The sequence below is a fragment of the Aptenodytes forsteri genome, unplaced genomic scaffold (genome assembly GCF_000699145.1).
Source record: "Aptenodytes forsteri isolate BGI_AS27 unplaced genomic scaffold, ASM69914v1 Scaffold136, whole genome shotgun sequence".
In the NCBI taxonomy this organism is placed as follows: Eukaryota; Metazoa; Chordata; class Aves; order Sphenisciformes; family Spheniscidae; genus Aptenodytes; species Aptenodytes forsteri.
This window is the reverse complement of record NW_008796111.1, coordinates 907,016-919,464: the sequence shown is the minus strand read 5'-3', so window position 1 is coordinate 919,464 and position 12,449 is coordinate 907,016. Positions and strand designations below refer to the sequence as shown.

The 12,449-nt window shown below is 57.1% G+C and overlaps 1 protein-coding gene across 1 annotated transcript; it reads left to right on the top strand.

Annotated features, from left to right (window-relative positions):
- Window positions 1-2,026: 2,026 nt before the first annotated feature.
- SLC27A4 (solute carrier family 27 member 4) lies at window positions 2,027-9,582 on the top strand. Its single transcript, XM_009286888.1, has 12 exons — window positions 2,027-2,187; window positions 2,827-3,221; window positions 3,900-4,058; window positions 4,430-4,499; window positions 4,609-4,700; window positions 5,233-5,342; window positions 5,773-5,982; window positions 6,231-6,357; window positions 6,538-6,675; window positions 6,837-7,001; window positions 7,465-7,611; window positions 7,881-9,582. Exons 1-12 carry the CDS (start codon window positions 2,027-2,029, stop codon window positions 8,036-8,038), a joined length of 1,932 nt encoding a protein of 643 aa, XP_009285163.1. The 3' UTR covers window positions 8,039-9,582.
- The last annotated feature ends 2,867 nt before the right edge of the window (window positions 9,583-12,449 follow it).

Here is a 12,449-nt window from a genome sequence, read left to right as displayed (position 1 = left end):
TCCCCAGACTGGTCCCTCTCCCCAGCTCTCCTCGGGTCTCTGTGCCCCTGGGTGATGGATCCCTGCGGTTTGCCTTTGTGCCCGCTGGCTGCGGAGCTACAGGCAGGTCTTAATTTTCTCTGTGTTGATGCAGCTAGACAAGACCTGAATCCTTAACGGCAGGGCTGGAGGTCTCTGGCAGTAATGTACCAGTTATCTCTCGGTAATCTCTCACCAGTTATCTCTCAGTAATGCACCGGTTATCTCTCGGCGGGAGGCACTGGGCATGCCAGCGTGAGGCAGAGATGTGAGCAGAGGATAACAGGGGCCTGTCTGGGCCCGTCTTGCCTTCAAGTGGGCGATTAAGCGCCTTGCTGCCCACACAGAGTGTGACTTCCCCACTGCCAGCTCTCCGTGTCTGTCTGTTTGATGTGAGTGTGTAACGAAGGGCCCAGGTCTTGGCTGAGGCATAGTAGTTTGATGGTGATTTAAGAGTTGCCCTGTTTAACTACAGAGAGGCTCCTAGGCAAAAATGCTGTGGGTCCTGCCCAGCTAAAATGCCGAGGGACTGTGTTGTGGGATCTCAGGCCTGGGAGATGTTTGGTGGAGAGAGCTCAAAGGCCACTGGCACAAGGGGGAAGTCTCTGGGAAGGGGCTGTGGATGGGAGGATGTCCCCAGGCCCCCCCCGGGAGTGGCATCTTGTGCTCTGGTGCATCCCTGCCTGCTGCCAGTGGCACGGCTCGGAGGTGAGACAGCCTGCGTGACATGCCAGGGCACGGTGACCATGTGGCACTGCCTTGGCTCCCACCCTGCCAGCGTCTCGTACCAAATGAACAGAGGCTCCCCGGACCTGGGGGAACTGCGTGGAGCAGAGGGAAAGCCACAAGCGTGGCTCCCGGCCCCGCCGGCTGTGGCAGAGCCCACTCAGGGCTGCCAGCTTCAGAGCAGTGAATTCACCTTCAAGAGAGAAAGGGAAATGACATGAGTGTTTCCTTCCTCTTCAGCCTGCGACCATGCCAGGAAGGACCAGTTTTATCTAGGAGCCCTCAAGCTGCAAGGGTCACATCTCTGTCACTTTCCTCTGCCCGATGCTGTTGCCTGAAAAGAGCCTTTGCTAGATTGTGATCTCCTGCAAGTCTCAGAGCCACATCTGGGGTGTGTTTGGGATGGAGACAGAGGTGCTGTTTTGGGGGGACAAGTACCAGAGCCTGAGTCGCTGTCCACAGGGCATGGGGCGGGGGTCTGGGTGCTCCTGGCAGCAGCAACAGCCCTTGTTCTGCCCAATCCAGCCTGGCCAGGGCATGCCTGCGCCTGGTCTTGTCCCCAGCCCGCTCTGGCAGTGTCTCCAGCAGAACCAGGCCAAGAAATTGTCTGTCGACACGAGGGTTTGCAAACATGAGCAGAGCTCAAAGGACTGAGTTTCCTGTCCCTGTTCCTGTCTGAGCTGTGTTGGGGAGCGTGTGAAGCTGCGCTCTCCCACCAGCCGTGCTGGCTGTCCCGGAGCCAGCCGTGCAGGAGAGCTGGTGCTGGGGGACAGGGAGACCTGCGTTATGGGGATGGAGGGATTCTTCGGGCAGGGAGGAATTTGGAGCTGGGCTTTGTCAGGCTAGAGGTGAGGGGCTGAGCCAGCCCTGCCTGGCATCGCCCTGGTGCCTGCCAAACATCTGTACAAGGTCTCCTGCTGTGACTCCGCTCCCACATCCATGAAGTGACTTCATCCTGCATCTCATGCCGCTGGTGTGCAGCTGTGCCCCTGGCTGGTGTGCAGGATGTGGCTCCCCAGGTGGGAACGGCCAGGCTCTTGCCTGGCACTGAGCAGTGCTGTGCCGGCGGCTTAATTGGAGGCCATCGCCAAGGTCCGGTAAAGTTACATCTGTGGGAGCTCTGGGCTGCTGGGTTATGTCCTCGTGGCCGGGAGGAGCGGTGACTCAGGGACCTCATCCAGGAAGTTGGGGGCTGCTAACGCATCCCCTGCCCATGGGTTCATTATCGCCGAGTCCAGTGTGCGTGGGTTGATGGCCGTGGTTTCTCTCTCTGCAGGCCACGATGCTGCGTCTGGCTGCTTTTGCAGCGCTGCTGCTGTTCTTCAGGGTCAGTCTGGAGCTGTCCTGGGCCCAGGCCATCCCCGCTCTCTTCATCTTCTACCTGGGATCCGGAGGATGGGACTTCTTCCTCATATTCATCAAGACAATACGAAGGGATGTCACGTAGGTGTCCTGACTGGGATGGCCCGACCATCCACCTTCCCCCTGGCCCACTGCTCTGCCCCAGTGTATGTGTGAGCACAGCCCCCAGCTCCTTGCACAATCCTGGGTTTCTGCTGGCACCCAGCCCAGCTGGAAGGAGATCTCCCTCTGCCGCGCCTGGGCGGCTCCAAACTCCTGCGCAAAGTTTTCAGAGGAAAGATAGATTTCAGCTGAGCTGGAAGTCTAAGTCACTGTCCTTGTACTTCACCGTGTCCCTAAAGCTGCTGCCATGGCACCAGGTGCCTGTGCAGGGTCAGTTCTGAGTTGGTACCAGGCTGTGCCAGCTCCTGGCAAGGATTTGTGGGGAGGGAGCGGTGTCACCTCTTGGAGAGCACCTGAGGCTCAAAGATGCCCCTTTGACTGGGGACATCCATGTCTGCCGCCTTCCAAAACACATCTCTTCCTGGCCTCCATCAGTTCCTAGCTATAAGCCTATTTGCGGAGGACCTCTGCCTATGGCCACGCAGCTCAGGGGAGCACCCAGAGCTGCTGCTGTCCTAGAGTAGGGCCTGGAGCCTCGTGCTGTGCTGGCTTTGCTGGAGGAAGTGGTTTTGCAGGGGTCACTGAGCAGCTGCCCTCTTCCTCCTCTTCCTTTGGCAGCACGGGGCTGGTCCTGTTGCGGGTGAAATGGCAGGTATGGAGGCACGTGAGGGAGAAGAACACAATCGCCAAGATCTTCCAGAAGACCGCGAGCAAGTATCCAGAGAAGATGGCACTGATCTTCCAAGGCACAGGCGAGAGCTGGACCTTCCGGCAGCTGGATGAGTACTCCAACCAGGTGGCCAATTTCTTCCACGACCAAGGCTTCCGCTCTGGTGACGTGGTGGCTCTTTTCATGGAGTCCCGCAATCAGTATGTGGGGCTGTGGCTCGGTTTGGCCAAGATTGGGGTGGAGACCGCCCTTGTGAATTCCCACCTGCGCATGGAGGCCTTGCTGCACTGCATCACCATCTCCAACTCCAAGGCTGTGGTTTTTGGGGTGGAGATGATGGAAGGTGAGGGGCAGTCAGATGCGTCAGGGGTGCTCTGAACTTGGGGGGTGTGTGTCAATGGATTTAGTGCTCCTTTCCTGCCCACCACAGAGCAGGGATCTGGAAGAGAGTGAACAGTTGGAATTGGATCTGGGTTTTTTCTTGTTGATCCCTTTGGCCGCTGGGCAGGATCTGGAGTTCAGTGCTGACTGGCTCCCAGGCAGGCCAGCCTGGGTGTGAGGATCCTTCCTTGTGCCTCTTGGGTGCATCCCCTGTGTGGAGCCCTGGGCTGGGCTGGGCTGGGCCTGCCCTGCTGCACAGGACGAGCCTCCCCTTGCTCTCTGTGGCTGTTAGCCACATCCCTGCAGCACCTCGGCTCCAGCTCCTCATGTGTTTCAGCCCACGCCTCTGATGTTGATGGTGTCAACAGACCTCTTGGCACCGAAGAGGTTTTGGCTGGGGAGAGGTGGAGAACAGGATCTTCTAGTCATTGAAGAGGCCTGGGCTGTGGCCCCAGCATCTGTTAATCATGGGAACAACATCCCCCTGGGATGGTTGTCACCCGTTTGGGGATTCTGCCAAGCACAGCGAGGGTACTGCTACCTGGGGCAGTGTCTCCCTGAGACTGTCTGGGAGGGCAGGGGGTCTCTGTGCTGTAACCACCCTGCGGTCTTTCTCCATCTCCCCTCTTTACTTTCTCAGCAATGCAGGAAGTGCAGCCCTCCCTGGAGAAATCTATCCCTCTCTTCTGGTCCGGGGAAGGAAGCCCTGAGTCCATGCTTCCTGGTGCAAAACACCTGGACCCCCTCCTGCAGATGGCCCAGCGGCACCAGCCAACCCCCCCTGATAAGGGCTTTCTTGGTATGTGGTCAGCTCTTGGGGGCCAAACTCACAGTGGTGTCTTTGTGGATCAGCCGGTTACAACACTGGCAAGAACGTCTGCTCAGGATGCCAATGGCAGACGTCTGCAGCAGGGCCTGGGGTGTTTGGGATGGGTATTACTCCGGTGTCTGAAGCCCAGCCCTGTGTGGAGCAGTATCCTGTTGTGCCCTCCATGTGTCCAACAGACCTGATCTGCCCAGGGTGAACGCAGCATGTTCTTGGTGCTGTCACATAAGAAAGTTTTGGCTCAACTGACATGAGCAGAGTGTTTAAATTTGACTTGTCCCCTGCTCCTGGTTCAGCCAGGTCCTAGATTGGGTATGTGACCTTGCCTTCTCATTGCTTTCCAGATAAACTCTTCTACATTTACACCTCTGGCACGACAGGGCTGCCCAAGGCTGCCATTGTGGTGAACTGCCGGTAAGGCCGTGGGCAGGGGCTCGGGGGAGGACAGAGCTGAGCTCTGCTCTGTCCTAGCACAGCGCCTCTGGCCCTGCTGCTGACATGTCCCTTCACCTTCCCGCCCCAGGTACTTCCGCATGTCCAGCTTAGTTTTTTACGGTTTTCGCATGAGGCCCGACGATGTGATGTACGACTGCCTACCGCTCTACCACGCTGCAGGTAACGTGTGCCGTACGGAGCCCTGCATGCCGGGACTGTCTCTTCCCCTCAGCCAAGCCCAGGGCTCAGGATGGAGGCTGGTGCAGCAGCGATCTCCATGTTGAGTAGGAGCTGGCTGCTGCTGGCAGTGTCTGACTGAGGCTTTCTGCTTTTTCCCTGGGAGCCAAGAATCGATCTGGCTGATCTTTGGAGTGGGGAGTGTTTGTGTGTGGGGGGTTATCCCAGCTCCTAGCCTGGCTTTGGAATAGCTGCACCTTATTGCTGCTCCATGTGGAAAGTCGGGGGCAGGGGAAGCGGTGCCAGCCTGGCTGGCTGAGACATGCTGGGATGTCTAGGTGCAAAGTGCTGCCCCAGATCTTGCTGCCACGCATCTCCTCCCCGGTGCCTGTGGTCCTGGGGGCTTTGGCTAGGTGAACACCCGTCTGCGGTGAGCCAGTGCGTGGCATCCACCTTGCCCTGCCAGGCCTCTCCCTGAGCGGGCTGGGTTGGAGGTGTCTGGGGACTGAGGGCTCCCCTGGCTGCCTCTCCGCAGGGAACATCGTGGGGGTCGGGCAGTGCCTGCTGCAAGGCATGACGATTGTCATCCGCAAGAAGTTCTCGGCCTCGCACTTTTGGGAGGACTGCGTGAAATACAACTGCACGGTGAGGCTGTGAGGCAAGGGGCCAGCTGGGACTGGAGAGCGGAGCCTGGGGATCTGTGCTGTGCTGGGGAGAGCCCAGCTGCTGGAAGAGGGGGAGGCCTGGACCAGTTCTGCCTGTCCATCCCAAACCACTTTCGAAGATGGTGGGGCTGTGTCCTTCCCACCTGGGGTGGTAACTTCACGTGTCCAAACCCTTCCTGTGCTCCAGCATTAGCCAGGAGGTCTCAGATAGGTTTCACAGACTGGAGGAATGGATTAACCAGGGAGGGACAGGCACTGGATGAGCTAGTAGGGCTCCTGGGTTTTACCACAGCCTCTTTAGGGGGCTTTGAGCGTGTTGTGCCATTCCTACGTACCCTGAAGAAACCCCAAACAGACCCCAGGGCCTGGTGGAGGGGTCCTAGTGAGTCTTTCCTCTCCATCCCTCCCAGATTGTGCAGTATATTGGGGAGATCTGCCGCTACCTGCTGAACCAGCCATACCAGGAGGTGGAGCGGCAGCACCGGGTGCGCATGGCGCTGGGCAACGGGCTGCGTGCCTCCATCTGGCGGGAGTTCATGGCCCGCTTCGGCATCACCCAGGTGGCCGAATTCTACGGGGCCACCGAGTGCAACTGCAGCCTGGGAAACTTCGACAACAATGTGAGGCCCCACCACCCTCCCCGTGTCCCAGAGGGTGCCTGCTGGCCTGGGCAGGGTTGGAAACCCAGGCAGGCTGTTTGCTCCTGGTTTCTTGCTCCAAGAGGCTTGGCATGGGTTGCCATCTGCCCGGAGGGGTTTTGGCTGTCGTGCAGTGCCAGCTCTCTGGTATCCTGGATGTGCATGGGCAGCAGGCTCGGGGCAGGAGAGATGTCCCTGCTACCCATGGCTCTGAGCTCTTTCTGTCTTAGGTTGGGTCATGCGGCTTCAACAGCAGGATCCTACCAGGTGTGTACCCCATCGGCTTGGTGCGGGTGGATGAAGACACCATGGAGCTGATCCGGGGGCCGGATGGTGTCTGTATCCACTGCAAACCAGGTGAGGGCAACCACAGGGATAAGTCTCCTCAGCTCTGTGTGAGTCTTTCCTGATACTTCAAGATAATTTACCTAGGTTTGAGTCTCTGCTCAGTTAAACCCCACCAACCCCATTAGACACCCTTTTTGCTTGGGTGCGGGTGGTTGCTTCCCCCCTTCATCCCCTCTTTTCTCCCTGCAGGGGAGCCAGGGCAGCTGGTGGGCCGCATTGTCAAGAGCAACCCCTTGCAGCACTTTGACGGCTACCTGAATCAGTCAGCCACCAACAAGAAAATCGCCAAGGATGTGTTTACAAAAGGGGACGCTGCCTATCTCACAGGTGAGGCAAGCAGGGCCCTTCCGTCTGCTGAGAGCGGAGGAGAAGGGTACCTGTGTGGGTGTGGGGGCTGTCCCAGGCTAGTGGCACTGCCCTGAGATGCTCCAGGGTTGCTCCTAGCCCCTCTGACGCCTCATGTTTGCCTATTCCTCACTTTCCTGTAGGGGATGTCCTGGTGATGGACAAATACGGCTACATGTACTTCCGGGACCGCACTGGGGACACGTTCCGCTGGAAGGGGGAGAACGTCTCCACCACAGAGGTGGAGGGGACGCTGAGCCGCATCCTCAACCTGACAGACGTGGTGGTTTATGGGGTGGAGATCCCAGGTAGCTGAGAGGGGAGAGGATGATTGGGGGAGGCAGGTGGGCCTCCAGCACTTGAATGTGAGCATGTCCTGCACGTCCAAATCAACGTGTCCTTTTGCAAGAGGCTGGACCAAGGCTCCCCGTGGGCAAGCTGGGAAGAGGCCACTGGGGATGTGCTTAGCAGGAACAAGAGGGTTCCTTCCCTCTCTCAAGCTTTGGTCTGATTCTGGCTGGTTTGGAAGGACCCCATGTCCTTTCTGGACAGGCTGCAAGTGCCTCCTCTGAGAGGAGGTGACCGTGACCGCAGGGTGTCGCTGGTAGCCTTAGCTGCAGGGTGGTGACACAGCCGGTGACACAGCTGGACACACCAGCGCTTCGGTACAAAGCAGGATCTGTGCCAGAGGCCTTGCTGGCGCGGGGCAGAGGGAGATGATGCTACAGGGACGGTGTGTCTGAGTGCTCTCCCTTATTCTCTGCCTCTTAGGGATTGAAGGGAAGGCGGGAATGGCAGCCATCGCCGACCCAGAAAACTCCTGTGACCTAGAAGGCTTTGCCAGCGAGCTGAAAAAGGCCCTGCCGCTGTACGCGCGGCCCGTCTTCCTGCGGTTCCTGCACGAAGTCTCCAAGACAAGTAAGTTGCAGCGTGCACGCTCACACTGGACACGGAGCTGGGGGGAGCCTGGGGGTTGAAACCTGGTTATGGAGGCCAATCTGTGGTAGGGTTGGGATGGAGCCCCTCTGCCCCGTGGAGCCCCTCTGCCCCATAGGGCCCCCAGCCAGTTCTTCTGGTGGTTTTGAGGCGTGGGGGTACAAGGCTGGGTCCGGGGTGGCACAGGTGTGGTGGGGATGGGAGCATGTGCAGCCAGTGAGCCCTCTCTCCCTCTTCTCTCCCCGCTCCAGGCACTTACAAGTTCCAGAAGATGGAGCTGCGGAAGCAGGGCTTTGACCCTGCGCTGGTGAAGGACAGGTTGTACTTCCTGGACTCCAGGCAAGGCCGCTACCTGCCGCTGGACCAGGCAGCGTTCAGCAGGATCCAGTCGGGACAGCAGAAGCTGTAACTGGTGGGGCTCAAGCAAGGCACCTTCCCGAATCCTGCTGGGGAGAGGGGACAAGGCAGGTGCTGGGGAAGAAAAGGTTCAAGGAGCGATATAAAGGCACGCTAGAGATTTTATTTGACGAGTTTTACAGATAATGGTTTGGGGGGAACACAGGGGGAACCAAGGGGAGGGGGATGGTTACATACCAAAGCATAGACTCATTATGGCTTTATTTTCTACTTGGTACAGCGGTGGGGGTCCCGTGCCATGGGAGGGGCAGGGCCCTGGCCAGTTGAGGAGGGGTGGGGTGCCCCTGCCATTCCACTTTGCTTTTCCTGTGTTTCCCTCCCTTTTCCTGCCTGCAGCAACCCTTCCTTGTGAAGGCCATGAAGGGACCAGTGCTGGGCTCTTTCCCCACTCCTCCACCAAGCAGCCAGCTCCTCCTTGGCACAGGGCTCCCTCTGGCAGAGGGAAGCTGGGTGCCAGGTGCAACCCCTGCCCCCTGCATGGCCCCGCTGGTGTGTTTCTGCTGTGAATCAGGGAAGCAGGGTAGTGCTGGGCTCGGGAGAGGGACAGGAATGGGTTTCTGCCATGCCTTGCTCTCTTCTGGGGATGACATTTCTATTTTTCACAATCACACGCACATTATATTATATATAATACACGCTGACTTTTTTTTCCCCCAATCTTAATTTATTGTCTGTACTTTTGAATGTGTCCCGGGTTTGTGCAGTAGGTGGAGGAGCAGCCCAGACCTGTCCTCTCTTGGAGAGCCCTTTTCTCTCACAGGGAGACAGGACGCTCATCTGGGACTGATCTCCTCTTCCAGCGTGGGTGCAGCCACGTATGTCCTTGTGGCCTTGCTCCATGGTGAAGGACATGAGGGAACCCCACTATCTTGTGGACACTTCTCTGGGTCTCTCACTTTCACCTTTCATGGATGCAGCCTTGTTTCATGCACCTTCTTCCTTGCAGAAAGCAGTTGGGAGAGTGGGAATGAAGGGCCTGGTTTGCATTTGCTTAGACGTACTCAGCACCATGGAGCAGCTCTCGGGGCTTTCCTGCTGTGATGTCTGTGCCCTGAATGCGGGAGGCAGCTTGCCTAGGGGAGAGAAGGTCCTCCGGAGGGTGGTCTCTCTGAGAGTCTAACTTCACGTGCTCTGCATCCCTTCCCGCAAGAGCCCTCCTTGTCTCCACCGCAGGAGATGGGCCCCGAACTGAAACGTCCATGTTAAACACCTGACTTGCGCTATGTGAATTCCCCATGTTGTGTCTGGTGTGAAACAGCCTTAGCAGTGATGTCCGATTCCAGTGCTCGGAGACCATGCAGAAACGTCTGTTCCAGAGAAAACTCTGGGTTGGGGTTTATTCTTCTTTTTTTTTTTCTTTTTTTTTTTTTTTAATTATTTGTTTTCATGCTTTTAGCAGGGTTACTCCTTAAAATGACATCTGTCTTTTGTGAGGGCAGGGTGTGTCTGCTCTTCTAGCTGTGCTTCCACACTAACGTACCTGCCTGCCCCAGTCTGTCCTGTCCTTACGATTAAACGCGAGTATGGGCTACACTGGAGTTTCCTACCTCTTCCTTGCGCAGTCCTGCTCTGTGTGGGGAGGCGGGGGACTGTGCCGGTTTGGGAACTGGGAACTGCCACTCCAGAGCACAACCTCCCTGTGCGAACTTTAGCTCATCTCGGAGCAGGGGGAAGCAAGCCCCTTGCTGCTGGGTTTGATGACTGTGTGAAAACAACCTATTGATGAAACCCTCCCCAGACCCCTCCACCGACTCCTCACTCCCCCTTTTTCCTGGTCCTGTTCTCAGCGTTGCCATCCCATTTTGTCCTGACCCAGTTCTCCCTGTTTACCCTGGCACATCTGGCTTCTCCATCCCTCTCCTGTTCCCTCTTTCCTCTTCCTGCTGCTTCTCTCCATGTTTGGCCACGCTTAACCTTCCAGCTCATTTCTGTCCTTGAAGACAAGTTTTTTGGTACCCATTCCTCTTCCCTCACTGCCAGAACCATCTTTTAGACCCTCTGCATCCAACCCTGGGGACAGGAGAAACCGGCTGCTTCATGGTACGCGGGTACCAGGGAGAAATGTCTTGCCTGGGTGAAGTGTGTTTGCATCCATTATATACCAGATGCACCTTCAGGCATGCTCAAATTAATGGCTTCTCCAGCATCTCAAACTAAAATTAAAGCTTCTAGCTTATTCAATCCCGTGGACAGAGTGACTCTGGGCAAGGCCCAGCTCGGAGCTGCATCTGGCCTCTGCAGCCAGCTCCAGGTGGGGACGGGGATGGGTGAGGACAGGAGGAGCATGGGGTGGTGGAGCAGCGCGGTCCAACACCGCTCCTGGAAGGGCGCAGCTCCTGGGACAGCCTCTGTCCCAAAGCAGCCCCCCCAGCTCAGTGGAAAACAGGCCTCATCCCCACAGCCCTGCAGTGCCCGTGGGGCTCAGCCTTCAAACGAGGTGGCTTTGCTTGCGGGGGTTCATATTTAGGGGCCTGGGAGTGTCCCCTGGCCTCGGGGGGCTGGTGCAGGGTGTGCAGCGATGGCTGCCGCCCCTGCAGATGCTCCGGTCCCACTTTTGGATGCTGTTCCTCTCGCAGCCACCGGTGGAGGGCGGGCTGGGCTCGGCAAACGTCTCACCTCAGGGGGGACCTCTTTAGGGGCTCCCTTGGGGTCTCACAGCCCCTCCAAGGGGTTCAGAGCCCTGGGAAGCGGTGAGGGGGCACAGGGCGCTGGGAGCAGGGGGGTTACCCATGCAGGGGACAGGTCAGACCCTGTCTGAGGAAGTTTTGGGTACAGACGATGGTGCTGGGTGTGAGGCCAGCAGCAATCCCAGGCGCTGGCGTTCCCCTCCACTCAGGCTCGTCACCAGAGCCTGTGCCCAGCGGAGACTTCGGCAGCACCGAGGTCACCCCGTTGTGCCACGCAGGTGGTGGGCAGCAGCCCAAACCACCCGCCCTCACCCAGCCCTCTGCTAAAGGGAACGGGTAAAAGCTTGGCCTCCCCAAAATCAGCCCTTGGGGGTTGTTGTCTGGAGATGGATGGTTTGAAGTGATACAGAAGGATACGGGAGTGCTGCTCTCCCTTCCTGGAAGAGATGGCCGTGCTGCCCCGCACAGAAAGCCGCTCTGAAGGAAGAGGGGCCGCGGGGCAAGGCTCAGCACTGTGTTTCCGTCTGTCTAAAAGCAGGTTAGTTTAAAAAAGCCAAGCAAATTCTGCATTCAGGGCACTGCCTGTTAAATGCAGATGCAAATAGCTTTGGAAGCTTAGGGAAGCATGGCTGTTATTTATTTGCAAGCAAGCCCATCCAAGTGGAGACCGGCTTGTATTGTTGGGTTTTGGAGATGGATGGGGATTACAGGCACAGCCAAGGCCCATGCAAGGAGCAGGAGCACGATTTAGCCCTTGCTGGTGCTGACACAACCGAGGGGCTGGGACCTGGCCAGAGCATAGCAGGGAGCTCACCCCAAACCCTGTGTTCCCGGCCAGCTGCGAGGGGGAGGAAGGTCATAGTAGCAGGGTGCAGGCGAGAGGAGCAGGATAGGCCTCCCCCAAGGTGAGAGCTCTCATTCTGGGGAGACGGGGGGGTGCTGAACGACTGGCAAACAGCTCAGCAAACCGCACGGGGGGCTCTATACACAGGCCTTCGCTAGAGGGGACCTGCAGAGAGCTCAGCAGTACTGACGGAGCGTGGTGCTGTGCCGGAGGGCTGGGGCGTGCACATACCACGTACGCATACCTCTGTGCCGGATTTCCCAGGGCGAGGGGAGCCCCATGAAGGTGTGTTCGTAGCTGTGAGTTATGCTGTAAGGAGTCACCCTGCCTAGCGATGCTGACAGCGCTACAGCATTGGGAGAATTAAAAGTAGCAGCTCTAGTCCCCGCTGAAGATCTGGTGGCTGGGGACAATTCACGGACCATTTTGGTCATGGTTGTCCTTACTGAGGAGGGTTTTGTTGTATTTGGCAATGCTTCGAGACTCCCTGCAAAACCCAGCTACACCAATTAAAGTTTTTCCGCTGGCTGTCAGCTTTGGGTTGAAATCCCAGGGCCTTTTTAAAGTCCCAGCTCCTCTGGAAAAGTGAAGCCCAGATGCAAGCGTCCCTGAAGCTCTCAGCCCAGGAATGCAAGTGCAAGTGCGGTATTGAGCCCGGGATTAATGCTGGGACAAAATGCTTCCAACAGAGAGGTGTTTGGAAAGAAGCAGCCAGTGCTTAATCATAGTCTGTTTTTTTTTTAATTTATTTTTATTTGTGTGATTTTAAGGAAAAAGCTAATTGAATCCTCTTTCTATGATTAGAGACACCTTGCGAGACATGTCTCCTTTGATCAATAAGCTAAAGTCTGGCTCAACAGCTGTATATAGATAAAAGTACCATATATAAAGTATGAGGTATTCTTTTTTAATTAAAATACTTTAAAAGCTGT